This window comes from Drosophila sulfurigaster, chromosome 2L, assembly GCF_023558435.1.
Source record: "Drosophila sulfurigaster albostrigata strain 15112-1811.04 chromosome 2L, ASM2355843v2, whole genome shotgun sequence".
Taxonomy (NCBI): Eukaryota; Metazoa; Arthropoda; class Insecta; order Diptera; family Drosophilidae; genus Drosophila; species Drosophila sulfurigaster.
Window position 1 is genome coordinate 11,187,935 of NC_084881.1, and position 27,469 is coordinate 11,215,403.

Here is a 27,469-nt window from a genome sequence, read left to right on the forward strand (position 1 = left end):
TAACTGCGTGGACAGCGAATGTGAGCGAAGGATTCGACTCGACTCGATTTGACTTGGCTTCGTTTTTCCCCACTTTTTATTTTAGTTCTTTTTTATTTGATTTCTTTTCTTTTTTTTTTGTGTGCTGCGTATTTGGTTATTAACGGAAGACTAGAACCAAATATATGAGCATACTTTTTGGCCAGCAGTCAAAGCTCAGTCAGCGACCGGAAGCAAGCAAAATTATATTTAAACGACTTGATGTCTGAGCGAAAGAGAGCGATAGATAACAACAGAAAAAAAAAACAGCAGAGAGTGAGCGACGGATATTATGTGGGAGTTGCAGCTGGCGAGTGATGCGATGTTATAACGTGAAACAAAAGCTCAGAAAAACGTCAGCCAGCTATAAAGGGGAATGCGCCTTAAATGTCAGCCATTTATTAAGCCCTGTCCACAGAGGCGAGCAGCAGACGGGCAAATGGCAAACGGCAACGGCAAACGTCAGAGTCGCTTGGCCAAGTCACTCAGACAGTCGCCGGAGTTGAATGCGCAGACAGTCGCGACAGTTCCACTCGCCATGGTCATGCTTCTGATGGTGCTGCTGCACTCTGGCTGTGGTCAGTGAGATATGAATGAGTGAATGATTCCAATGTCCTTTCTACAGGGGCATTAGCTTAAAGTTTTGTTCACACAAGCACGCATACATTGCTCCACATAAAAGTAATAATAAAGGAAAATACGCATTGTGGCTAGGGAACGCTTATGACTTTTGATTGCCATCACTTTTTATACATTTGAATTATATTTAATAATTAAAACTGCAAGAATTAGCAAATTTTTCTATTGATCCTATTATTTAAATTTGAAATATATTTGATTGTTTAAACTAAGTATAAATAGGTAAAATATCGCTTTTGTTCATTAACATATAATATAAATAATAAAATATATATAGATGCAAATATATCTTTTCATATATTTAATTATTAAGGGAAGTAAAGAGTGTATTTATTAATTGCAATTAGACAAATAAACTTCTTGTTTATACAAATGTCTATACAAATATTTCATTATTGAGAAATGATTTAATTGTAATATTATATATATTTAATATTTATGATTACACAATTTAAACTATTTGCTTTTATATTTTGCAATTTGTATTGTCTTTCTGTGACTGAATTGAAAAAAAAAAAAAAAAATGTCGAGGTAAATGAGAATATATGACATATGACATCTTAAAGCTAGAATATCTTATGTAATTCTATTTAAATGTTAAAGATGTGAATATAGATCATTTATTTCTTTAAACGATAAATTATCGATGGAATAAAAATTTAAGTAAATATATTATTTGAGAATTAATGTCAAAGAAACTATTTACTCAAACCAAAAATATGAATGTTTTTTGTACGATTTTTTTCAAAGGCACTGTTGAAGATAGAACTTAACATAAAAACGTTTAATTAAGTAAGCTCAAATTTATTCACCATAGGAACGACAGCATGAAAGATGAGTTCACTTCTATAGGGTATTTTTATTTACAATGTGCGAATAATAGCTTTACGTATTTGCCTTTATATCATACATGCCATACATTTTTTTTTTTTAAAGCATATGTATTTGCGTACACAAATAAAATAACTCGATACATTAAAAGACCTGCATATTTATCAGGCGGCAATCACGCAGCCAGGCAGAAGGCAGGCAAGCCAGTGACTGTCACCGAGCATTTCTCAGCAATTTATATTTATATAAACCACAAAATATTTTGCAGATACTGTTTCCACCAGTGTCCACCCCTTTTTTGCAGTCGCAGTGGCAGAGTCGCTTCCCGTTTGCCACTTGCCACTTATTTAGTGAACACACGCAAAAATACAAACATTAAAAGTCCATTACCATTGCATACATACTTTGCAGCAGTGCGAGACGTTGACATTTTTTGGAATACATTTATTTGACAATTTCAGTTTGGTGTTATGAGCAAGGGGCTGCCTGAGCTTTTTTTTACACCCGCTACCCATAAGGTAGAAGGGCGGCAGCAAAATGAGGCATTTCCGACCCCTTAATATATACATATATTTTCTTGATCATCATCAGCCCAGCTGAGATATATCGTGTCGACTATATGCCATGCCTGTCTGTCTGTCCTTATAAGCACCAAGATATTTGGTACAAACAATAATAACTATAGTACTTTTTTTCCTAAGAATTTGGTTTGGCTGACAATCTGGTGTGTTTCGCACTCTATGGTATATTCCGAATGTAGTACTATATTAATATACTGAATATTGCCTTTGGTATATTTTTAGTATTATGGTAGATTATTAATTTGTAAAAATTAACACCGCACCTATAAGCACCAAGATATATGAATTGGCCGACAATCTGGTATATTTTGCACTCTAGGGCATATTTTGAATCTGGTACTATATTAATATCCCAAATACAGTCTTTGGTATATTTTTAATATTTTTGCGTAATATTAATTTGGTATAACACCATACTGTTTTCCATTTATTCACAATTTGTTGCGGGTATCTCTCAGTCGAACACACTCGACTAAAGCTTTCTTACTGTTTTTTTTTTTTATTATTTGGAGGTGCGGTAAGGAGTTGAGAACCCCATAGCTCAACTCATCGCATCGCATCGCATGATGTTGCTGTTGTGGTTGTTGTTGTTGGTGCCCGACAATTTATTGTGAGGGCAACCGAAATAATACGTATACGCCATGCATGGCGCACAGCACACATATGTGCCCAAATGAATACAAAGTTATTTTTTTTTGCTCTAGCGTTTGCAACACAACGGAAATAGAGCTATATTGGCGCCTCTGACATCCGGTATTCCGGCATTACGCCAGTGACATCGACAGCGACAGCGACAGTGTGTTGTTAGCTCACTTCACCCCAAAAATATTGTATGGTATAAATTGTGGGAGGGGGAGGAGAGAGAATACACCGAAGCCGCAGCTGTATTAATTGTTTTGACTAGTTTTGCACCGAATATATTTCGAGGTATTCAATTCAATTCAGTTGTGCTCACTCATTTTGATAGCTGACCGAATTGGACAGGAGTTCAATGATATTTCATTTGAGTTTTGCATTTCTCTAAAATAAACTAACGAAATGTGCTTTCTATTTGTACTTTTTTGCATCAGTCGGCGAGTATGTATAATTCCCAGGCCACAATTTTAGTCAAATTAGCAACAAAAATGCACACATAAACAAACTATTTTTGTGGAGTTGTTTTAACTGAGTTTTCTCCCTCTTTCCCCGATGCAGCATGAAATGAAATGCAAATGAATTTAATTGAAACTATTTTCGCTAGTTTGTCCATAACTACTTAGTTGCAATGAAGTTTTATAGCATATGAATTTGAATATCTTTTAGAAATTATGAAAATGGGTATGATATGAAATAGAATAAACTATTTGAGTAAAATGTATATTAAAAAATGTATATTAGTTTTGAATAATTTAGAAAGTGATGTTCAAATATTCATTAATTAAGTATTTTGTATAAAGTACTTCAGGGTATCAATTAATTTATCATTTAAAGGCATTCCTTTTTTGTGAATTACATTTGAAAAGCAATCAAATTAGCCTGACAAAGTTGGAGTTTTTTTTTGTAAAAATTGTTTAAGCACATTTCCTCAATTTATTTGAAAGTTGAGTAGGTCATTGATGGCATCAAATAATTAATAAAACAGTAGGAAATTTGAGGGTTTATTCACCTTTAGTACATAAGGTAATATTAACTGTTGAAGAGGTTTTGCATTTTAGCAACCACGGCTAGCTTTTAATGCTTGTCCCAGAAATTAGTATACATTTTAAATGCGTTCCTCGCTGTCTCGTTCTCTCTATCGCTGACAGCAACATGGAGCAAGAAACAACAAAGCAACAACCGGACAATTTGCGTGGGCGACCCAACGCTGATTATGATGACGACCTGGGCACATTAATGCTGATGATGTTGCCGCTAAGTAGCACTCCCAGAACCCATTCTCATGCCCATTCCCATTCCCATTCGCATTGTCGGTAAAAACCCGCAGTAGGTAAACAAATATGGTTTCAACTGGAAAGGGCTGACAGTCAACGAGAGTGCAAGAGAGGAAAACAGATTGGGAGTGAGAGAGATAGAGAAAGAGAAAGGAAAATCGTTGGGAGCTCAAAAAAGTCTCAGCGGTTGCCAGGACAGCAACAACAGCAGTGAAAATTAAGTCGCGTTCTCTCTTTCTCTCTCTCTCGCTATCTGTGTGTCTCAGTCGCGCATTGATGCTGTCTCACTCTCCTGGCTTTGCAATTAAATATGCACATTCTCATTAAAAGTTTGCGCCATTAATAAACGCCAACAGGGATGTTATTTAATACGGTTAAAAAGTACGACACGTGGAAAACCCAGAAAGCAAGACATGAAGACTGAAGGAGAGATATGAACTCCGTACTCGTAGGTAGCCAATGTTGTTGGGGTGGTGTTAGGGGTAGGAGGAGACACCCTACATACCTCCACACACCCACACCCTAAGCAAACACACTCACACACATACTGCATTACATTTAACATGCAGCCCTTGGAGAGTTGCCTTAACGCTCCCAAACAAAGCTCATAAAATTTGCAAATGTAAATAATTTTCTTAACGAAATTTTCACGTTTGCCTCGCCTTTTTGCTACTTTGCGCTCGACCACATTAAAGCTCGTCTGCAAATTTGTCAACGGGCAGGACAACACTACTAAGATGCGACACATATGGCTAGTGGCTTGCTAAGACTCATCACCCCATTCCCTCATTTCAACTCCTCACTTCACTCCCCACTTCCCACTCCCGAGTCTCATACTCCACCTCAGGCTTCCGCAACATTCCAGGCATAAATAATAAATAATTGAAAATGTCTCACGGGAATTCTTTGGCTCGTCTTCGCTTCGTGTGAACTCTGGCAGCCAACAATTTGGCCTTAATATTAGAGCAGACCAGACCAGCCAACGACTTTGACTTGGCTATAATCATGCGAGGAGCATATTAGCTAAGTGCTTCGCTGAGAAACGTTAGAGAAGTCTAGATCTAAGAGAATTAGATATAATAAATATGATCATAAGTGGAGACAGTCAAGGAGAGTGGGACAGAGTGATAGAGCAAAATAGTAGCAAATATTTAATATATATAGTATTTGCATTTTGAGTTTTGTTAAGCCATAGATGTTTTGGCCTATGAGCACTTCATATATTTTCTGTATTATAGTTTAAGATAGTCTACATGAGAAAAGAAAAATAAGAAGAGAAGCAAAGAAGAAATCAGTATTTGAATGTGTTCAATCTTAAATTGAAATCAGAGAAGCAAAAAAAGCTCTTTAATTTCATATTTGTTTAGTCTGATCAAAAATCAAGTTTAGAGATAGATTAAACTGCTTATGTAATCTACATTAATTTTCATTTTTACTTTTTGTAATTTTCAAATTTATATCAAAAATATCTTAACTTAATTGTTAGCATTAAATGTAATTCAAAATTGGATTTATTATCGACAGTTTGTAGTGAGCCTTAATAAATAAAACTTTTATAAAACAATCCAAAAATACCCCATTTTTTGAATTAATGTCAATTTATTTGTAACTCAATCACAATAACACTTGGAACATTGTTTGTCTAGCAGATTGATTGACAGCACTTTAGCTTGACATAGACACGTTATCCTTTCTCAAGGCAAGAGTATCGCTTAGCTGGAAGACAGTCGAGTGACTTCTCTAAGTAGTTTCTTGAAAAACCACATTAATTGCATACAACTAGGCGCTGTGGCAGAACGTTGACAGGCTCGCAGTCACAGTCTTGACGGGCGTTTTCTTGGGCCAATTCCGGCGGGAAATTAAAGTAAGAGTTTACGCTTTTTTTAGCCTCGAAACACACACACGCACTTTAGCCACGCCCACAACAAACTTGTAGTAAACGAGAAGAAGCAGGAGGAGAAAGAGGCGGAGACAAAGGAGGAGAAGGAGGGAGTTGTAGCACATGAAATTGTTGCTCATTATGTATTTATGTCAATTTCTGGGTCGCTCTTAAGGTATGCCAGTGTATTGGTGTGTGTGTGTGTGTGTGTGTGTGTGGTGGCATGCCGCAATGACATGTAAAACCTTTTTGGGCCTACAGTCTCCGCGTGTTACAGATCCACCTGGCCAACATTTAATGACTTTGGCTTGCTCTCTTTTGGGACGCATTTAGCGTGTAAATTTCGCTGTACATTTTCGCCGTTACATTTTTACTCCTTCAGCAATCGTAAAGGTGTGTGCGTGTCTCTCTGTTTGTGTGTGTGTGTATGTGTGTGTGCATATTTCAGTTATTTTTATTTTAGCGTTACTTTTTATACACTCCTCACACACACACACTTGCAGATAAGTACACATATGAATTCGTATATACTGCATATATATGAGCACGTTTGTTTGTCGGTTTTATGTATTCATGTGTTTGGGCACTCGATGTGGGGACCCTTTATGGACCAGCCAGGGGAACAGATCCAAAAGGGGGGGGAGCACGGAACGGAGCAGCGTTAAAGTTTCGTCCTGCGAATTGTAAAGGGATTTTGCTTTGTGACTCGTAAATGCTGATGACTCGCGCCAGGGATAAAATACATTTATATTGTTATCGCACTTGGCATAAATCATAAAACATCAAGTATACGCACATGGCTCACATGTCGATGTGAGTCAAATCAAAAGTGAAAGCCAAAGCACATCACAACATAAGTGCTGCATATCGAAGCAATCACTTCAGTTGATCAGTGTTGTCATCGAAGTAAGGAGGAAATAACTGATTTACTTATCAAATGAGTATGTGATATACTTGATGTTTCATTTACTACTTACGACTTTCAAAAATGATATTTTAAAATACGAAATACATTAGCAAGAAATTACCATTTTTTGAATAGGCAAAACTATTAAAGCTATAAGAATAAGGGGTTAAAGTAAATTAACATATCATTTGGGATTCAGCGATTATAAATACTTAATCTTGTTGAACTTTTCTATTCAAACAGATTAAACAAAAATAGAAAAAATCATCATACCCATAAAAACGCCTACTCCAATCGGGTCTTAGTTGCTTTGACTCACAATCAAGTACATTTTGTTCTATATAGTATGTTTTAAATGTAGTATAATATCGATAAATCAAATATATTCTTTGGTATATATTTACAAGTATTTTCATTATATTAATATATATAAAAAGTATTTCTTGTCTTTATATTAACGTTATTTACACGTTAATTACTAGTTGAATAACAGAAAATTATATGGAAAATAGAAGTCATATTTATTACTGATTTCACAATAAATTTCTTGGCTCAAGCGTGAGCTGTGCTATTTATTTGGAGCTTGGACGAGCGATTAGGAGCTCAGTTACTATGCAGAGAGCATGTCAGATGTTAATGCTCACTTGTTTTGGTTGAATTTATCAGTCGGTGATATTATGCGTGCTTGGCATTGTTGTTTCGCATGCATTAGCTAAACTGCTTACTTGCCTCGAAAGCAGCTGATAAATAATTGAAAAGAAAGCAAGAACTAAACACACGATGGCACAACTTGAAGTTACCTGGCGCAGACGAAGCAGAAACCGGAAGATGCCATTGAGCATTGAGAGACGAGGCAAAGAGACGCCTGTGGATGCATGTAGAGTTTGTCTTGTGCTGAAATAAATTTACTTGCATGCCAGATACACACAACACACACTCTATAAGCACATACACACACACACACACACATACAGTCGAGTGCACTCTGCTAACTAAATTTTGCGCTGCGTACGCGACTCAGTGGAGTGCAAAAGGCATTGGGACTGACTTGGACTGACTTATGGCAAGATAAGCAGCCGAGTTTGAGTTACAGGTTAATTTATTATTGAAACTAATGTTGGCAGTCCAATGGGGTAAGCAGCTGCCATCGACGGCAGCATCGGGATGGGGTTGGAGTGGGGCGGATTGTCATTGCAGGTGCCGTGCTGAGGTCGCCGGTTTGGTGAGTCAGTCAGGTGGTTGGGTAGGCTGAGTTTGAGGCGCAAATTATGAAATTCAAGTTGACAAATGTCAGTGACATTAATTAAACGTTGAGATATGGCAACAGCAGCAGTCACAGCTTCGGCGCAAAGGGGACTGTACTATCTCAAAGGGTTCGAACTGAACTGAAAGAGAAGGAGTGGGAGAGCGTATTAAATATGCGAACCAAAATCTCATTTATGAAAATCAATAAGTTTGCTTGTAATTCGATTGCTAAGCGCACTTGGCAATCCAATTGAACTTAATTCACACTTTTGCGCGCTGTAAGGAAATTACAAAATACGGTTTATTGCTTATGATTTACGGCGTACAACGTTCGGCGCACTCATCTCTAGCCTTAAAGTCAGCGATGCCTTAAACGAAATGCCAACAGCTTTTAAAGCTGCCTGCGTCGTCCATTTTTTATTTTATTTCATTTTTTCGCACACTTCGCCAACTTCCGCTTCCGGCGGCAAGCAAAGCAATGCAAACACAACCCACGCTCTGTCTCTTCTTCTCCTCTCTTTCGCTCTCTCTCTCTCTCTCTCTCTCTCTCTCTCTCTCAATCTCTTCATCTCTTTCGTACTCGTTCGCTGTGCGTATTTTCCTTTTGGTTTTTACTGGCATAAAAATCATTAAACTGATTTATATTCCGTTTGATCCCCTCGTTTCCCTCGGCTACGCGTCATGTGTGCCCGCCGTTTTGTTTTTGTTGCTCTTTCGCTTCAATACCCTTTAAAAATGTTATCATAGAGTTGCGTGATTTATAAGGAAGATATAAATAAATGTTATCAAACATTTTCTAATTTTCCATAGTAACTTAAAAACATTTAGTACTTAGTTAAATATATTTTCAAAAACTTTTGATTTTTTTATTTTTACAAATATTTTAACACAAAGATCGATATTTTTAGCAGTTCTATCTATCAACTTCAAGAATATAAAAACTTTCATATAAACTTTTATTGGATCAGTTATTTCTATCTTCTTCATGAATATAGATCCTTGCTTCTATTTGAACTAATCGATATTTAGTCATTATACTAGATATCTCTATTGTTAATGTTTATTATGTTGTTTTAATCTTTTCAAAGCTTTTTCGAAAAGTATTTTAAATTTCCGATTAAATATGTTTCTATGGTATCTAAAAGTCGCCCATTGCTATCTCTAGCACTCGTAGATGTTTCTTGTTTTTGGTGCCGATGCCGATGCCTGAACTTGAGTTCAAGTTTGATAAAAGGGTCGCCCGACAGACGATGGCCGTGCCCAGTTGCAGAACCCATACGAAATTCGATAATTCAAGTCAATTTCGCATGTGTCGGGGTCGCTCAAGGGTTAAGTGATTTCTTTTGTTTCTTTTTTCTACTTGTTTCTCTTTTTGTGTTATCGAATGCATTTAGTCAAGTGTAAAATAAAGTCGCATAAATAAGCAAGTAAGCAAGCACAGCTCTAGCTTTGGCTTTGGCTTCTGGCAAGCGTATGAAAAATTTAAAGTTTTTCATGCCAAAGTGAATTTAAATTTTTAAACTATTGATTTTGATAAAAAGTAGCCTTTAGTCTGTCTATCTCTCTCTCTCTCTCTCTCTTGACTATCTATTTCCCTCTTTATCTTTACTTCACACCAACTCTTTCGCTCTGGCTGTGTCCACGGTTTTTGGCTAATGCGCTGCAGGCGGTCACCAATATCAAAAAATGTTGACCCAAAATGTTTGCACAGTTGTTGCCTTCAGTTGGGTTACCCAACAAACCAACTGCCCTCCTCTTTGACCCCCTCTTTTTTCGCCTGTGAAGCGGTTTGGGGCCGACCACCTTGAAAGGGTTGTCGTTACAGAAATTCAATTCAATTTCGTTGAAATGTTTTATTATATGGATTTTGTTGTTGTCGTTGTTGCCTGATTTTAATGTAATTGCCGGTAATAGCAAACACTTTTTATGGCCTAACAAGTTGTTGTCATTGCTGCCGATGCCGCAGTTGTTGTTGTCATTGCTGTTGTTATTCCCACTGCTGCCAATGTTGTCAATGCTGTTGCTGTTGTTGTTGTTGGCCACGCTTAATGTGTGTTTGATAATTTTTCGTACGCCATTTGTAGTTATTCCAAATTGAATTCTAATTTGAAATTAATTTTCATGTCTTTTTCTGTTTAGATATTGATATAAATTTATGTAATGGATAAACTGTCAAAAGAGCAACGTTGTTGTTTTTTTGCCACCTCCTTTTTTTGGCATTTTATTTAAATTGAACAAATAAATATGTAAGCTAATAGTTTAATTACTTTTGAGAGACTTTGCAACTATCGAAAAATATATTTTTGTATAATTAAATTTCTATGAATATTTTAAAAATTTAATTAGTTTCATTTTAATGTCTAAATTACGCATTTGATGGGCAATATTCGCATCGGAAATATTCTATCTCGTTTCTTCCGATAAAAAATTACGAGTCATTCTTTCTCTTGTGAACTTTTCCGCTTTCTATACTGCACAAATGATTCAACAAGTAAATATTAAAAACAATTTCTTCCAATGAAAAAAAGCGTTGACAAGTTGTTCAGCAAATTTTCAAATGAAAACATAATTAAAGTTGATTTATTTATAACCGAATAACAGATACACTTTATGTTAAAAGTAGAGACTTTCTTGTATATTTGTAGGCATTTCCTCAAGTATTTGCATGGCTCGTGTAATGTTTCCTGTTGCCGTCAAGTAGATGGTAATCACAAGCCTCGACTCTGATAATTGTTTTTGATGTGCCATGAAATATGGTCATGCCAAGAAAGCCCCAAGAGAGACCCTCGAATACGCACACGCACGACTTTTGTCACGGAAACAACGCAGTTTTGATATACCCGCCAAGCACTGCGATTCCTTATCAATTTAATTGTAATTACAAACTACTACGTGGGTACTATCAGGCGTACTACATCTGCTCCATTCTGCTTGATTCTTATCATGGGGATTCCAGAAAATACGAGCAAGCAGCAGCCTCCATGCATCGCATATTTTATCAATGAAAGGAAGTTCAAACCTAAAGTATTCAAGTCAATTGACAACATCTATGTATAATGTTTGTAAACATACTCTTTTAGATAAATTAATTAATGTGTTCATACCCTTAGCAACCTTTAAAAGCTGGTCCCGCTTAAGACTATTAATAATATTATAAAATTTATACTTTTAACTTCTGGAATCAAAATAATAATACTGAAAATCATTTCGTGATTGTTTCAGATATATAAATAAATACATAAACATATTTATTAAAATAGATTGCAATAAAAATAAAAAAATTTGATATCGTACGCATTTTTCTTTAATTACCATACCAGCTACTAAAAGTAGATGAAATCTAAGATGATTTTGATAGAATTAATTACATTAATTTGCTCAATGTATATTACGAAGTAATCATCTAAAATGTCAAACAATAAATGAATAAAGCAGAGTACATAAAGGGAAATATAATTTTGAAAGTTTAAGTGCTATTGAACTTTTTCGTATTGCATACCACATTGAGGATACAGATAAAATAGTTCTGGTACTTCGAGATTTAATTCCTTTAAAGTAAATGTGCTGTAAATGCTTTGGAAGGGCTGATGAATTCCATTGGCAGTGGCTCAGCTGCTGCATTGACCCTCAACTTGACCAGCTCACTCGACACAACAGCAAATATGTTCAATTTAACTCGTGCTCTGCTATGTGCAGTTGATGAGTGAGTGAGTATTTGCATATGTGTGTGTGTGTGTGTGTACGAATGTGGCAAGCATCTAATTAATTAAACAATTGTAAATTCCTTTGATAAATTAACGTCACCAGGCACTGACCACAAGCACAGCCTGAGAAAATCAGTGGGCTGTTGGCTATGAAGTACAGTGGGAACTATAGAGATTTGTAAGGGACTCTTTGTTACATTTCCGAGTACAAAACAATTAAATAAATTGAAAAATGGTGACGAACCAATTGTAATCGATAAGATATGCCAGTAGGTCTGACATCAAACACACAGCAGACACTTACCGCACAGCCTCCCTGGCAGCAGTCAATATCAAGGTAAATGGCTATCTATCTATCATATGAGATAAGGTAGCAGAGATGCGTATCGCTACACTGCAGCTACCATATAAAAGCGACTACCACTGGGAGCAATGTCATTTGTGGAAAGCATCTGTAACAAGTTTGCTACCAGCGATCGATAACCAAGGAATAGCAGCTTCTCAATCTCATTTCTACATAGAAAATGAGATCCCATTACGGTATAAAGAGGACCACACATAAGACACACTATCAGGACTAATTCGTAATTTTTCCTTCTTCTAGTCCTCGCCTGTCTGGCCCTTTTGGTGACCGTCAGCAATGCTGCCAACATCAGAACCTCAGTGGCTGCTGTGAACAATCAGCTATATCGTCGCTTTGTCTGCGTGAATAAATCTGATGGATTCCGCGCTTTGGTGCCCGGAAGCTGCTCCAAGTACTACGAGTGCCAAAGTGGTCTCGCTCTCGAGACTGTCTGTTCGTACTTCTTCGATGCCAAGATCAAGGAATGTGTCAACTACAACACTGGCTGCGTTGAAGTTAAGCAAACAGTCGCGCCGTTCGCCGTCATTGGTAGCAACACTGCTGCTGAACCTTGCGCTGAAACAGTGACCACCACTTGTGCATCCGAAGTAACAACAACTCCTTGCGCTCCCGAAGTAACAACAACTCCTTGCGCTCCCGAAGTAACAACAACTCCTTGCGCTCCCGAAGTAACAACGAAAACCACCTCCTGCGCTCCTGAAGTAACAACAACCTCTTGCGCTCCCGAAGTAACAACGAAAACCACCTCCTGCGCTCCTGAAGTAACAACAACCTCTTGTGCTCCCGAAGTCACAACCAAAACCGTAACCACCAAGGCAACAACCACCTGTGCTCCCGAAGTAACAACGAAAACCACCTCCTGCGCTCCTGAAGTAACAACAACCTCTTGTGCTCCCGAAGTCACAACCAAAACCGTTACCACCAAGGCAACAACAACCACCTCCTGCGCTCCTGAAGTAACAACAACCTCTTGTGCTCCCGAAGTCACAACGAAAACCGTTACCACCAAGGCAACAACCACCTGTGCTCCTGAAGTCACAACCAAAACCGTAACCACCAAGGCAACAACAACCACATCCTGCGCTCCTGAAGTAACAACAACCTCTTGTGCTCCCGAAGTCACAACCAAAACCGTAACGACCAAGGCAACAACCACCTGTGCTCCCGAAGTCACAACCAAAACCGTAACGACCAAGGCAACAACAACCACATCCTGCGCTCCTGAAGTAACAACAACCTCTTGTGCTCCCGAAGTCACAACGAAAACCGTTACCACCAAGGCAACAACCACCTGTGCTCCCGAAGTCACAACCAAAACCGTTACCACCAAGGCAACAACAACCACCTCCTGCGCTCCTGAAGTAACAACAACCTCTTGTGCTCCCGAAGTCACAACGAAAACCGTAACGACCAAGGCAACAACCACCTGTGCTCCCGAAGTCACAACGAAAACCGTTACCACCAAGGCAACAACAACCACCTCTTGCGCCCTGAAGTAACAACAACATCTTGTGCTCCCGAAGTCACAACGAAAACCGTTACCACCAAGGCAACAACAACCACCTCTTGCGCTCCTGAAGTAACAACAACATCTTGTGCTCCCGAAGTCACAACCAAAACCGTTACCACCAAGGCAACAACCACCTGTGCTCCTGAAGTCACAACGAAAACCGTTACCACCAAGGCAACAACAACCACATCCTGCGCTCCTGAAGTAACAACAACCTCTTGTGCTCCCGAAGTCACAACCAAAACCGTAACGACCAAGGCAACAACCACCTGTGCTCCCGAAGTCACAACGAAAACCGTAACGACCAAGGCAACAACCACCTGTGCTCCCGAAGTCACTACGAAAACAACCACACCATGTGTTGAGGTAACAACCACACCATGCGTTGAGGTAACAACCACACCATGTGTTGAGGTAACAACCACACCATGCGTTGAGGTAACAACCACACCATGTGTTGAGGTAACAACCACACCATGTGTTGATCCAACAACCACTCCATGTGTTGATCCAACAACCACTCCATGTGTTGATCCAACAACCACTCCATGCGTGGATCCAACAACCACTCCTTGTGTTGAGGTAACAACCACACCATGTGCTCCAGTCGTTACTACAAAATGTCCCACAGTCGCTTCGTCTAACAAGTTGGTGCACTCGTCCCAAAAAGTGCGTCCCGTAGCCATGCCAAATGGTCCTTTGCCAGAAGTTTTCCAACAGCCCATGCACATGTCATCGACAACCAGTGAGCTGAATATGGACATCTATACGAGCTACGTGTGCCGCAATAAGCCCGACGGATTCATGCTGGCTTCCTTGACGAGCTGCAACAACTATTACATCTGTCGCTACGGTAAGCCTCTGCAGGTTAGCTGTGGTTCCAAGTACTTCAATGCCCTGAAGGGCATCTGTGATCTGCCCGAGAATACCCGCTGTGTGCAGCCCTCGGCTTAGGTAGCAGACGAAACAGAGACCAAGCTTCAGTAGAAACCGCTTCATGCAGAAGGAAAATGCAAATGACAAAATCCACCAGATTAAATGCTAATTGATTAAGTATACGACGCTCAATCTGAGTTCAATTTATTGATGTAAAATAAAGAAATGCAAATGCCAATACAGGTCAAAAAATGTAATGAAAAGAGTTTTTTTTATTAACGAGGGAAAATATAACATACAACATTTGAAATTAATATTAAAGTAAATTTAAATTCTTTCCAGATATTATAGTTAAATATTCGATACTCATATTATATCATAGAAGGCTCTTTATTTTAATTTTGCGCCTCCTCAAATGTATGCACATACATATACGAGTATAACAAGCAGAAGAAGTCATCTGACACCATGTAAAGTGGATCAGCGTTAACAGCTGAGAATATAGGGCTTTGTTTGTCTTTCTATCTGTCTGTATGAAACACTAGATCTCAAAGGCTTTACGAGATAAAAACAAAAACTTTCAACCTTTGCTTGCAGATAAAGTTTATTTTAGATTATTACAATGCAATCGAATAGTAAACATAATTTAGAAGCTAGATGAGAAGCTAGCTCATGCTTTTAGTACATATAATAATCTCTATATTGGTTATGGGTTGGCTTCAATCAAATTAAAAATTGCTGTAGTTATTTTAAAAACAATTTTTATTAAAAAAACAAATAAGAAAGCCATTTTTAATAAAAGCAAAACAGTGCAGTATTATTCTTTAAATATACCGAATTATGTACCACAAAAATAATAAAATATACCAAAGACCATATTTGTTATGTTGATAATGTACGAAATATGCCACAGAGTGCAAAATATACCAGATTCTCAGCCAAAGCAACAAAGACCCGTAGAAAGTTGGCGTTTTTGGCAATAAAAGTTGTTTTTAATAACTTCTTACAATTTTAATTCGATTATAACCATAATAAATCATAAATACTACAGTTGTAATATAACATCAAAATTCGACATTATAGCTTTAAAATCACATTTGTTATTGGATATGTAAGATCTACGTTTTATGCAGACGCACGGACAGATGGACATTGCTATATCGCCTCGGCTAGTATATATACTTTATGGGATCGGAAATGCCTGTTACATACATATTCTGCCGGTACAAAGTTATAATGCCCTTTTACGCTATGGGTAGCATGTAAAAAGACTGATTCTGTCACTTTGGCATATTTTGTATACTATGATATGTTACATATGGCATATAATATAATATCGATACATCTTTTTAGGTATATTTTAAAGTTTCAGTATATTATTTGCGTATGTTATAAGATTAATACCGTCATGTTTTTTAATAAACCAGTAATGGAATTTTTATCATAAATGAATAAACATGAGAAAAAATATAGAACAATAATTTAAAATAAATTGTAAAATATAAAAAAATTTTTTAGATCTGTGATTCATATTTATAATTTTCAATGATATATAAGAAGCATAATAAACTTGTTTACTTGGTTCAGTGCAATTCAATGCTTCCCCACAAATCACCGAAATCAACGAATGGTTAAACCTCAAATTACTTAAGATTTGCATTTGCATTAGCTTAAAAGTATTCTTTTTTTGAAATCTTATGACTAGGACTCCATACTATAGCAGTCATTCCCTCGAAAAGTAAGAGTATCCAACACAAATAATACTTTGGATTGCCTTAAATGTGAACTAAAATTGGCCTCGTTGGACCGAAAGTGCTTAAATAGCAGCTTCGCTCTTTTGTACTCTGACCAAGGAGGAGTCAAAGGAGTTGGCATATTATCATAGGGACCCCATCCAACTTGTGGCTCGTCAAAGAAAATAATGACACACTCATATGTGTGTATGCGTATGTATGTGCTTTGTGGGTGAGTAATTTGTGGGGTCGCAATGGACTAAAGGGAAGACTGCGGACTGCGACGAAGACATATTTTGCACTTGGCTCAAAAAAAAAGTCAAAAAGTATTTAAGGTATTCGCTCTGTAAATGCGTGACACTCACAACCAAGCTTTTGCCAAGTCACCGTTTCCCGTTCCCCTCCTAACTCTTGTTGTCAAAGTGCCATTAAAGTCAAGCGTCCTGAGATGGGCTTTACAAAAATAGCATAAGGGGACTTAGTTGACCAGCAAAAAAAGAGCGGCGGCGAACAACGACATCCAAAAGTGACCACAATGCGCTTTAAGGCTTATTGAGAGAGCGACTCAACTGTCGCACAGCCTGTCCATTACTTTGTGGGGGTTAGTTGCGGCCAAGGATTGTGTATTAACGGCTTAGCCAACATGTTTTGCCCATAAAAATGGTTGACACAAGCAGCGAGAGGAGCGAGGGAGACCCCAAAATGAAGACGCGTGGGGCGTTGCCTACTTTGACGGCGTTATCGTAACTTTGCGACTGTTTAACAAAATAATTAAACAGCCAAGAGACAGGCACGACGCACACATATGCACATATGCCACGCCCACACACACACTGTGATAACGTTGCTTTTATGTTAATTTCGAGGCAGTAGGAGAAAACTTTTGCCAGCGCAAACTGTGAAAGGGTTTGCGAGGCTCAAAAATTACAAGAGAAATAAATAACGTGACACAGCATGAAAATTGCTAAAGAGCGAAGATAGGAGGGAGACGTGGAGCGTGGGGCGTGAGGCGACATTAAGCGCAACAGGAATGTGAACAGCAAAAGGCTAAAAAGTAAAAGCAAACGCACACACACAAACACAGCAAGCGACTTTCATGACTTTCAGTTTCTTTGCTTGTGTTCTTCACGCTGCCATTTAAGGCCGCCAGCCATTTGCCGCGACATGTTGTCAACTGCCGTTGGCGTAGCAAACAAACGAGATGTGAAGGGAGGGGGGGGGTTAGTAGGCTTGTAAACAAGGTAAGCTAGCATGTACAGGGCTTAGAACCACTAGCAGCTGGAACAGAGCCTAAGAAAGGCAAGCAACGAAATCAAACAATTGCAGTTTACTTCAAGACAATACAATTTTATTGGTGGTTGTTCTTACGCCATAGTTACAGAAATTCTTAAGGTTAATCTGCAGCATCGATCCATATGGCAAAACTGTCTAAGAGCAATCTGTAAATGAACTTGGATTACTTTTGTAAAAGCACATTTGCATTAATAACGTTAGCTGTTGGAAATTTCGCATTGCAAATTTTTATAGCATACTTTCGAGCGGGCCCACCCGTAGCGTAGCTACAGAACAACAGAGGGCGCCAGCAATTTGCAACGGCAATACGGCATAAAGCAAAGTACAATTTCGCTGGCACTGCAGGCGGCTTTACCGGTGCTAAACTCTCTCTCTTCAACTGCCCATCCCACAAAAAAAGAACAGTCAAATAAACAATGAACACAAAAGCACGAAAAATTTCGTAATAAAAATCACACACGCACACACTCATCCTGTCCCGGTGCTAGCTGAGCTTTCTTTGGCGCTTTTCATGTTGCCACCGACAACGGGGGCCAGAGAATGAAATCCGCTTTACCTTTTGCACCTACAACACACGCGACACGACATCGACGACGGCGACGACTTTGCCTCGGTAAGGAATTCAAATTACGAGTTTTGTTTACAATCGAACCCCAAACCCCGCTCAACGCACGTCAACTCTTTGCACACGAGTTATTGAATTGCGCCCGCGCTCCGCATCCTCTTTTCGACCTTCTCTATTTGCGATTGTAAAATTTTTTATTGGCAACGCACAAGCACTGCGCTTTGTTTCGGCTGTCAAGCAATTTTCAATTTGCCTAGCACTCGAAATGGCTCCGCAATCTGCTTCCTTGCTTGCTAGCTAACATTGCTCACACCTCAAGGCCAAAAACTGACGCCACTGACGGGGGAGCTGCTTGAAACGAATACCACACAGAGCTTACCTTGTGCTTTGTTGGGTGTTTGTTGCTTTGCCACAGAGCCAAAAACCCAATAATCCAAGATTCATGTAGACACGCAACACCCATCTTTCAGTGCCGCGAAACTTTCAGTAGGGGCATTATGTGCTCAGATGCGAGATTGCTCCTAATTTCATTCCAAAGCTCAGCACGTATATAAGCCAAAGGGCCAACAGGCCGGACCAGAGGGACCACAGCCGCGCATTGGCCCACAGCCGCCGTAGAATCCATAACCCCCACAGGGGCCACAACCGCCACACGGACCATAGCTACAGGCACCTGACCAAGGTCCACATGCGCCCCAAGGTCCAAAGCCGTAGCTTCCACAGCCGAATCCGCACATCTTAAGATGATTCTCTTTCTTTAGTGCTGCAATTGATCTCAGCATTGAAATCCCCATTAATGAAATTTTAGCCTTTTTATTTACAAACCTCACCTGCACTTCACAGAAATAGGAACAATAAAAATAATATTTCGTTTAGCCCAAAATGTTGGAGGAAATAATTTTGTTGTTTATTATAGCACTTTCAACTTGATGTGGCAAAGACGAAAGTTCTATAAAATATGAGTTTCTTTACATAATTTCTTTACAATAGCATAACCTACTGAACATGAGCACAAGGCTTGCTTTTATTATTTTAGGCAATAATTTGAAGAGGAATCTAACAGAACTTTAATTTTTAAGTTTAGCTAATATATTGTTGAAAACATTTTCAAAGAATTTGAAATTTTACATAATAATTTATAGATAATTCTATAAATTTATAAAATGTGCATAGATCAGCAAATATTTTTTTACTTACTTTAAATTAATATTAATATAATTTTTTCTTTCTGTATTATGAATAAAAACATAAAATGAAAAGTTAAGTATTTCAAAAATATTCTTAATTTAATAATTTCTTATTTTTCGCCTAAAGTAAAATACGAATTTTCATGTCTGATCAACAATTATAAAATAGCAAAAATGTTTCTGTTTTCTGTGGAAAAACTAAAATTCCTTTAGTTGCGTGTTAAATTATTTGAGATTTATTGGCCCCAAGTCGAGACGAAAGGAATTAATACCAAAAGCACGAGCAATGCCGTCGTAGCATCACTATTATCGTATACATCATTTGGTCCATCGCTTTCTTGCTTGTTATCTGTTCGCTGGCAGCATCTTTAAGCACAACTGTAACCAGTACAGACTGCAATCTGAGCTGAGACAAGAGAATGAGAGAACAAGTGAAAGAGAGACAGAGAGAAAGCGAGCTGGAGAAGAAGGAAAAGCTGCGGATAATTATTATACCAGGTAGTTCGTTGCGAGGGTTTCCAGTAGCTAACGGTGTCAGTTCACGCAGCAGCAGCTGCAGCACTTTTTACGACGTCATTAACCCAACAAGTAGCTTCCGCTGCTTGCTGCATGCTGCAAGCTGGCGCCAACCTGGGTAAACGGGTTAGTCAGACACTGAGTTGCACATTCCGGCAGCTGCAGCAGCAGCAGCAGCAGCAAACAATAAAAACAACAACAACGGAGGCAGACAGTTATGCGCCTGCAAATATGCAATGCAAAATAGCTGCTGGCAAATTGTTTTGGGGCCAGAGACACATTTTACACAGCTCGTAATGCACTGCCCCGAAATGGGGAGCTAGCTGTGTGCATCGGTAATATATTTTTCGGTAGGTGGCTTGACTGCAAAACTTTGTTACCTGTTTTCGTGACTGCACAACGAACACATTTAACGAGCATTTGCAGCATGCAACGCGCGTTTTGCTTTCTGCATTCTAAGCTCCCGTTCGTTGCATTTAAACGAAAAACATTAAAGTACTCGAATGGATAACAATCGATGGAGAGATTGCTAACTAATACCAACAAGGCATGTAATCTAAAATTGCACTTTAATGTGCCTTCGTTACACTTATTTAATTACAAAAAATAATTCAATGAAGTTGAATCTTAAGGAATTTAAAATTCCATTTCACTTTAATGTCTAACATATTTAAATTTGCATATTAGGTGAATTTACAAATCTGTTGCAAGTGGATCGTTTCTAATTTAACTTTACTCCATGGTCGACCTTCAATTAAAGTGTTTTCCACTTCTCCACTTTTATTCTGAAATAAGTGTAATTATCTGAATATCGATTCGCATAATTTGCAGCCTCGCAGCATTCGACAATATTTTGTGAGTAAATTTGAAATTTAACACCGAATTTTTATTGCTTGCTGCGAGGCGCAAGTGGAAAATCATCTTTTCGCCTGTTTACGGCCAAAAGTTTTACAACATCTACAAATTATGGGTAACTTCTCTTCGACGTTGCTGCTGCAACCTTCCCTTTCAACGATCGACCTATCCAGCAGGCAACTTTGCTGCAACATAAAACTTGGCTAATGAGCCGCTAAGCAGCAGTCGCGTGGCAACTAAGACGCAAAAGGGTTAACACTAACTGGAAGAAGACGAACAACAACAACAACAACAACAGCAACAAGCTCGACTCTCTATTGTTGTTGTCCCATAACAATTAGAAAACAAAATGCCGCAGAGCCATGAAAATGAACGACATACTTGGACTTGGACTTCGAATTGGAGAAGGCTGGAAGTAGGCGGAAGTTAGCCAAACGTTAAATTTAATAACACAATATCAAATTGGCTCAGTGAGTCTTAAATTTATGAAATTTAAATAGAAGCAAGCAAAAGGAAAATGGAAAAGAAAAGCTCCAATCAAAGTCACCACCCGCAGCGAAGGGTGTTTCCCATCCAGCCAGGCAACAGCTGTGTATGCGCTTTTCCGCTTTTCCCACCCACCTCTGACCTCCTCATCCATCCATCCATCCTCCCACACCTTGGTCCCCAGTCTCTGGGGATAAATTAGTGGTTTTGGTCTCTAATATAGTCATCGGTTAAGGGAGTCGTCTTGCGACATTTGTCACCCCGCACAGCTCTGATTTAATATTTATTTTATTAATAGAAAATTAACATAAAAAAAATTTGCTGAAATATTTTGACACTTGGCATTCAGCATTGTGCTAAGGGCTGACTCTCGCTTGTGGGCCGCTTTCAGTCTGCCACATTTTTGGGGTTGGGCTTGAATCTTGCCAAGGGGTGGCTTCTTATTATTTTGACACTTGCCAAACAATTGGCATGCGAAATGAAAACCCAGCTGCCTTAAAGCAACACCAACACCAACATCAACAGCAACAGCAAAAGCAACAACAATAACAGAAGGTGCCATGAAAAGCAAAATTTTATTATGGAATTTCGTAAATTAAATATTTACACGACAGCTGTGCGAAGAGATCTAGAGATTGCGACTCATTCGGAAATGTCCTGTATTCTGTATGCTCATTTCTATGTCTTGCAAACTTGATTCAATATTGAGCTTACCAAATAATTGAATTTAATAGCTCGCTGCGTACAGGCTTTAAAGTAACAGACTTAAGTTTTGAATTGCAAATCGGCAGATTATATTTTGTAATGTTACAAATTTTATATTAGGATGTAGCCATAATGTAATAAGAGTTGAATGTAGAAAGCTATTGAAATGGATTGGTAAGCTAAAGGATTAAATTATGCTTAAATTAATAAAGACTATGATGCTACAGAATATTATAATTAATAATAAAAATGGCCTACAACTACGAATTTTATTAAATCCCAAAGTTTGTTTGATAAAAATTTTAATAAAATTTCTATATAGATTTTTACTACAAAATTCATATATAATTTTCAAGGTCTACAAGTAATACAAAGGATAAATTACAATATAAGTCACGCAATAATACTAAAAACAAGTAAAAAAGCTACAGTCGCGTGTGCATAAAATCGCGTGTGAATAAAGTCAAAACCGCGCGGTATTATTCTTAACCTATACAAAAAATAATACCACAAATATACTAAAATATATCAAAGGCTATATTCGGTATATCGATGTAATACGTACACGATGTAAGAAGTACATTCAAAATATACCATAGAGTACAAAATATAATATATCGGATTGATTCATCTTTTTGAGGAAATTGAGGTTTATTCCCTATAAACTAAATTGTCGCAAAAGTGAGCTTATGCCTCGATAGTCTATATAATTTGAGGATGGTCTGCATAATATTTTCTGTAAAAATACACTACCTTTTGGCCTCTTGAATACAATTAGCTTATATTACAATCTGTGCAGCAAAAGAAAGTCAACAACATTGATGACGACCACAGCAACAGCAAGCATTGTTCATTTAAAAAAATAAAAAAAACAAATAGGCTACAGATGGAAAAAATGAGAAAAAAAAAATGGTTAGAGGAGGAAAGAAAAAGGAGCAGACAGCGCGAAAATGCGATGAACGCTGTGTCACTAATTCAGGTAATTTGTCACTTTATTTACATTTTAAATTAATGTTGTTGTTGGTGTTCTTACTGTCGTTTCCGTTGCTGTTATTTGTTGTTGCTACTGCTGGTCGAGGACAGCGAGAAACCGAGAAAACCAATTTCCATTTTCATTTTGTGGGCAACGCAGCGCACAGAAGACAAAACAAATGAGTGACTGACGTGCGGGACGCAACCGAAGGAAGAAGGTAGAAGGTAGAAGGCAGCTAGCAGGACAAAGAAAACCCTTTTTGCCCCCCTCACATCTTGTGCTGTCGAAGCCAAAGGACACACAGACAAAGTGGCAAAAGGAGAAGGAAGCGGAGGGCAGAGTGGGAAAACCAAGAAATGCGATTAACATTTGAACAGTGAGCAAAAAGGCAACGTTGTCTTTTGTGGTGGCTCTCACGTAGGCTGATGGCCTCCCAGTGGCCAGAGACAGGGCCGTTCCACACGGCGTATGCTTAATTTGAATGAAGTGGCAACGTTCTTAATAGCCCCAACCATACCCCAACCCCCCAGTGAAATGCTCTCGCAGGTGCTCAGCTTTTAATGATGCTGTTTACTTTGCATTTGATGCGACAGGCCTCCAAGGAAAAGAATTAGAATTAGAATGTGAAGCCCAAGCAAATGTTTGCACAGCAAACAAGTGGAAATTGCCTCAAAATATTACCTGCAAAATTGATGCCATATGAAAACTTGGCAATTCCTTATGCCTTTTTTTTTTGGCTTGTTACAATGTGATTAAATATTTTTCCTGGTTTGGCACACTATGAATCCATATTTGAATAAAGGAATATGAAATTGGAAAAATAGTAAGTAAATATTTAATTGAGAAAAGAAGAATTTCGAAATGAACAATATTTGTATTTAATTAAAAAAACTATAAGCAGACATAGATAAAAAATTTATCAAATTGAAATATATATTTTTTATATCACATATGTTTTTGAACGTGAAAAGATTTCCTTGTATGTATCAAGTAAAGTTTTTCGCAGTCTTTACTTCGTTGTCTTTAACCCTTTCAGAAGTGTGTACTGAAAATTTCAATCAGCCAAGCCGAGTGGAGTCGAGTCGAGCACTGCGGCAACGTTGACATTTATGAGCAGCTTGTAACATAAATTTCCAGCAAAAAAACAGCCAAAAACGACAGGACTTTCCTCTTGTTCCCACTCGCACTCTTTTGCCTTTGGGTCTTGCGTGTGTGTGCTGCCTTTTGCCATTGCCACAAATAAAAATAAACACACGTGCTCGGCGCTGTTCATTGCCAAAACGTGTGTTGATGCCACACGTCGCCGCAAGACAATGCCAGGTGGGCGGCAGCGCTCAAAAATGAGCGGAGAAGATGGAAGAGGAGACGCGGTTTTTTGTCAAGGCAAAGACAAAGTGCCACCACAATAATAGTTGAGCAGCCGCAGCAAGAACTACTCGCTTCGAGATGGGCACATAAATATTTTAAACATGTTTACCCTGCCACATTTTGCGGCATCTCTTCCTCTTCTTTTGCTGTTGCTGCTGCTGCTGCTGCTCCTTCTGCTCTTCGCTGCGTCTAGCGTCTGAGCTTCTTCATATATATGCCTGACCACGTACGCTATCAATGTCCAATCTTGAGCGACTCCTTGCCACAGCTCTGGTTCCAGTTTTTGAGATCCAGCTCCGATTCAGTGTGGCACAGACGCAAGATGAATTTATTTTGCTCGCTTTTGCCCTCTTTTTGTCTTTTCTGCATTTCATAATTTGCTTATTTTATTTGCTTTGATTTACTTTACTCAACTGCACTTACTCCTAGTCTTTCTCTCTCCTCTCACTTTTTCTGTCTGAGGTCTTGTCGGAGATTTTCTATTTTTCTGCACTGCTATTCCACAGATTTTCATTGCATTTTATTTGCCTTTGCCCTGTGTAAACAATACGCTTAAATTGTGAGTTTTTGTGCTAGAATTCATACGAGTATCTGAATGAATGATATGAATGGGTTATGTCACTCGTAAAACTACAAAGACCTTTCAACTATATAAGTGTGTGTGTGTGTGTGTGCTTGTGGCTGTGAGTTTATAAGTGAGTATGTGTGAGTGTAGTGTCTATAATTGTGTGGTTATGATGTTACAGTAGAACCTAACTAGAGAGGTAACTTTGCGAAGCAGTGTAAAAGGTATTTTAGATTATATTTATATTACATTTAAATATATTTTTTTTGGCATTCAATGGTATATTTCTAATTTAGTACTTTATCAATATACCAAATACAGCCTTTAGTATACTTTTGTTATTTTAGCGGTACATTAATTTGGTACATTTTAATATGAATACCGCATTGTTATGCTTTTATTCACAATGGGTAGCGGATATCTCACAGTCAAGCACACTAGCTTTCTTACTTGTTTATTTTTATATTATCAATACTTGAATGCTCAAATACCGCTAAAATATTTAGTTAATTATTCCCTTAATGTGCTCCATATTCTAATTTCGAAAGTATTGAAAAGTATTCTAAATGTATATTTAAATTTAATTTGAACAAATTCTATCTTACGATTTATTTTTACTAATCTTATATTACTCAAAATGGTAAATATTTTATACTCTATTATATAAATATTTTTCCAAAACAGTAATAAATTACGTATTTGTCAACCTATAAAATGTAATTTAAAATACTTCTATATGTAAATCATTAAGTAAGATAATTATTATAGGAATATGAAACACGTTTCTTTTGAAACTCGCTGCAGTCCTTGCCACATTTTGTAGCCCATCTAAGTTGGGTTCACTGTTCGTCTAGGTGCACGCATGTCTTTGCTCTATTGTTTATATTGTTTTAATTAATTTCATTTTGAGACTTTCTGAAAGAAACACGCATCGCAACGCTCAACGCTCAACCCCAACAACGTTCACCACCCTTCACACTTAATGCTCACGTGTGCAGAAATGATATCGCTTCGAGGAGCTCTTTGAGCTAGATTTTAGAGTGTTGACTGTGGGCTGTAGACATCAAACTAGTAGTTGTATGTAGAGTGTAGGGTCTCTGGGGTGTCGACCGCAAGCCAAGTTGTGTGCTTTGTTAAGTGATAGAGAACGGTTCGAAGTATCTATCCCCTTTGCTCTCTCCTCCCCTCCATCACTCCATCGCTCCGTTGCTGCTTTTGAGCTTACACCCCTCTGGCAAAACAACAGGCCTTTAGAAATAGCAGGCTGCGATGTTGCCACTATGTTTGTGCAATGAAGCGTTGGGCTTTTATAACGCCAACAGTCAGTTAAGAGACTGTGAGCGGGACGTGAATTCAAGTCATTGAGAAGCACTAAAAAGCTGCAAGGAAATTCTTAATTTACGAAGAAAAAAAATCCAAAAATAAAACTCAAATGAAAAAAATCTGTGCGTAATAAATGAAACGTAAAGGCAAAAAAAAAATACACAAAAAAAAGAGAAAACGAAACCCAACACAAAACGAAGGCAAAGAGAGGGGCAGAGGGGGGAAAAGCGACCCTCTGGACAATCGTTCCGACAGTTTTAGGTTTTTGAGCAGACACAGTCAGTTCTACTCCAATCCAGGCACTGAAAGCTTTACGCTCCACTTGGCTGCTGCTTTGATTCTCACGGTTTTCATTTGAATGCGCCCATTCCAGCTTGAGAGATCCAAAAGCAACAGCAACAGCAGCAGCAGCAGCAGTCGCAGTAGCAGTGAAGTGAAGGACGCTCCTCACCTGTAACGGCGCCGTCGTATCTTTGAGATACTTAGATACGTATATATTTTAATGTGCGCTTTATCAACAGCTTTAGATAGCAGACATCTTAGCTCCCCGGCTTCCAGCTCTCAGCCATTTGTTAGACTTGACTGCATCGGCTCCTGATGATGTGGGTGTGTCAGCTGAGCAGGTGGACAGGAGGACAGGTGGGCAGGGCGGCGCGGTGCGGGGGCTAAACTGATGGGGCCGGGCAGCTTGTTGATGGTTTCTTGCTGTGCTTTTGTTGCCCACAGCGAATGATTTTAAGTGATTTTTCTTTGACTTCTTATACCATCTCTAGCCTGATGTCAAATTTATCTTGATTGTCAGTTCTTCGCATGCAGTTGGCAGTTTCGTTTTGTCAAACACCGCAAGTTGGCATCGCTAATTAATATCTATCAATCGAGCCAAACTATTAATAACATATCCAAGGAAGTTTACAAGATTATCAGTCAAGTTCGCATTGAGATGATAGTGTAATTTTCTCTCAATTTATGCAGAAGTCTGTGGACTTGCTTAGGAATTTTGACGTCAAGCGAGTTGGCAGCTTTGCAGTGAGTTGGCAGCACCAGCCTGCTGCTTGTCTAATTAAAAACTTTGGCGTGCTAATCCAACACATGAGACAAGCTCACACCTTTCAGAAGTTCACGTAGCTCAGTGCTCAGTGCTCAGTTGTTTTGGGTCTTTGGTCTCGGCTGGTTGCCTGTCAAAACTGTCACAAAAAATGGCATTTTGCTGGCTAATTACAAATTCAAATTAAATCACAAGTAATTAGCTGAAAGTCAAAGCCAAAGTTCCAAACACAATGTGGAATGCAAAAGCTCCACGACGGGGGGATGAATCGAGCTGACTCTGTGTAAGGTGTTCAGGAATTTGACAGGATTTTATGATTTACAAACGCTATGAAATGTGCCTAATGGTTTGTTTGTTTGTTTTTCTGTTGGCAGTGGGGGAACGGGAGGAG

At 38.4% G+C, this 27,469-nt stretch overlaps 1 protein-coding gene and 1 long non-coding RNA gene across 7 annotated transcripts; one reads left to right on the plus strand and one right to left on the minus strand.

Moving 5' to 3' along the window:
- Window positions 1–12,164: 12,164 nt before the first annotated feature.
- LOC133850472 (mucin-2) lies at window positions 12,165–14,723 on the plus strand. Its single transcript, XM_062286575.1, is given in 3 exon segments — window positions 12,165–12,254; window positions 12,319–13,571; window positions 13,574–14,723. Coding segments are annotated over 3 exon segments (2,238 nt in total). The 5' UTR covers window positions 12,165–12,238; the 3' UTR covers window positions 14,543–14,723.
- A 2,800-nt stretch (window positions 14,724–17,523) lies between these two features.
- LOC133850277 (uncharacterized) lies at window positions 17,524–19,041 on the minus strand. 6 transcript variants are annotated; one of them, XR_009895617.1, is made up of 3 exons: window positions 18,886–19,041; window positions 18,435–18,818; window positions 17,524–17,647 (listed from the first exon to the last, which is right to left on the minus strand). It is a non-coding gene; the product is annotated as an uncharacterized LOC133850277 (long non-coding RNA). The 6 variants fall into 6 exon arrangements; XR_009895615.1 differs by having other exon boundaries at window positions 17,524–17,656; XR_009895618.1 differs by having other exon boundaries at window positions 17,524–17,625; window positions 18,426–18,818.
- Window positions 19,042–27,469: the final 8,428 nt, after the last annotated feature.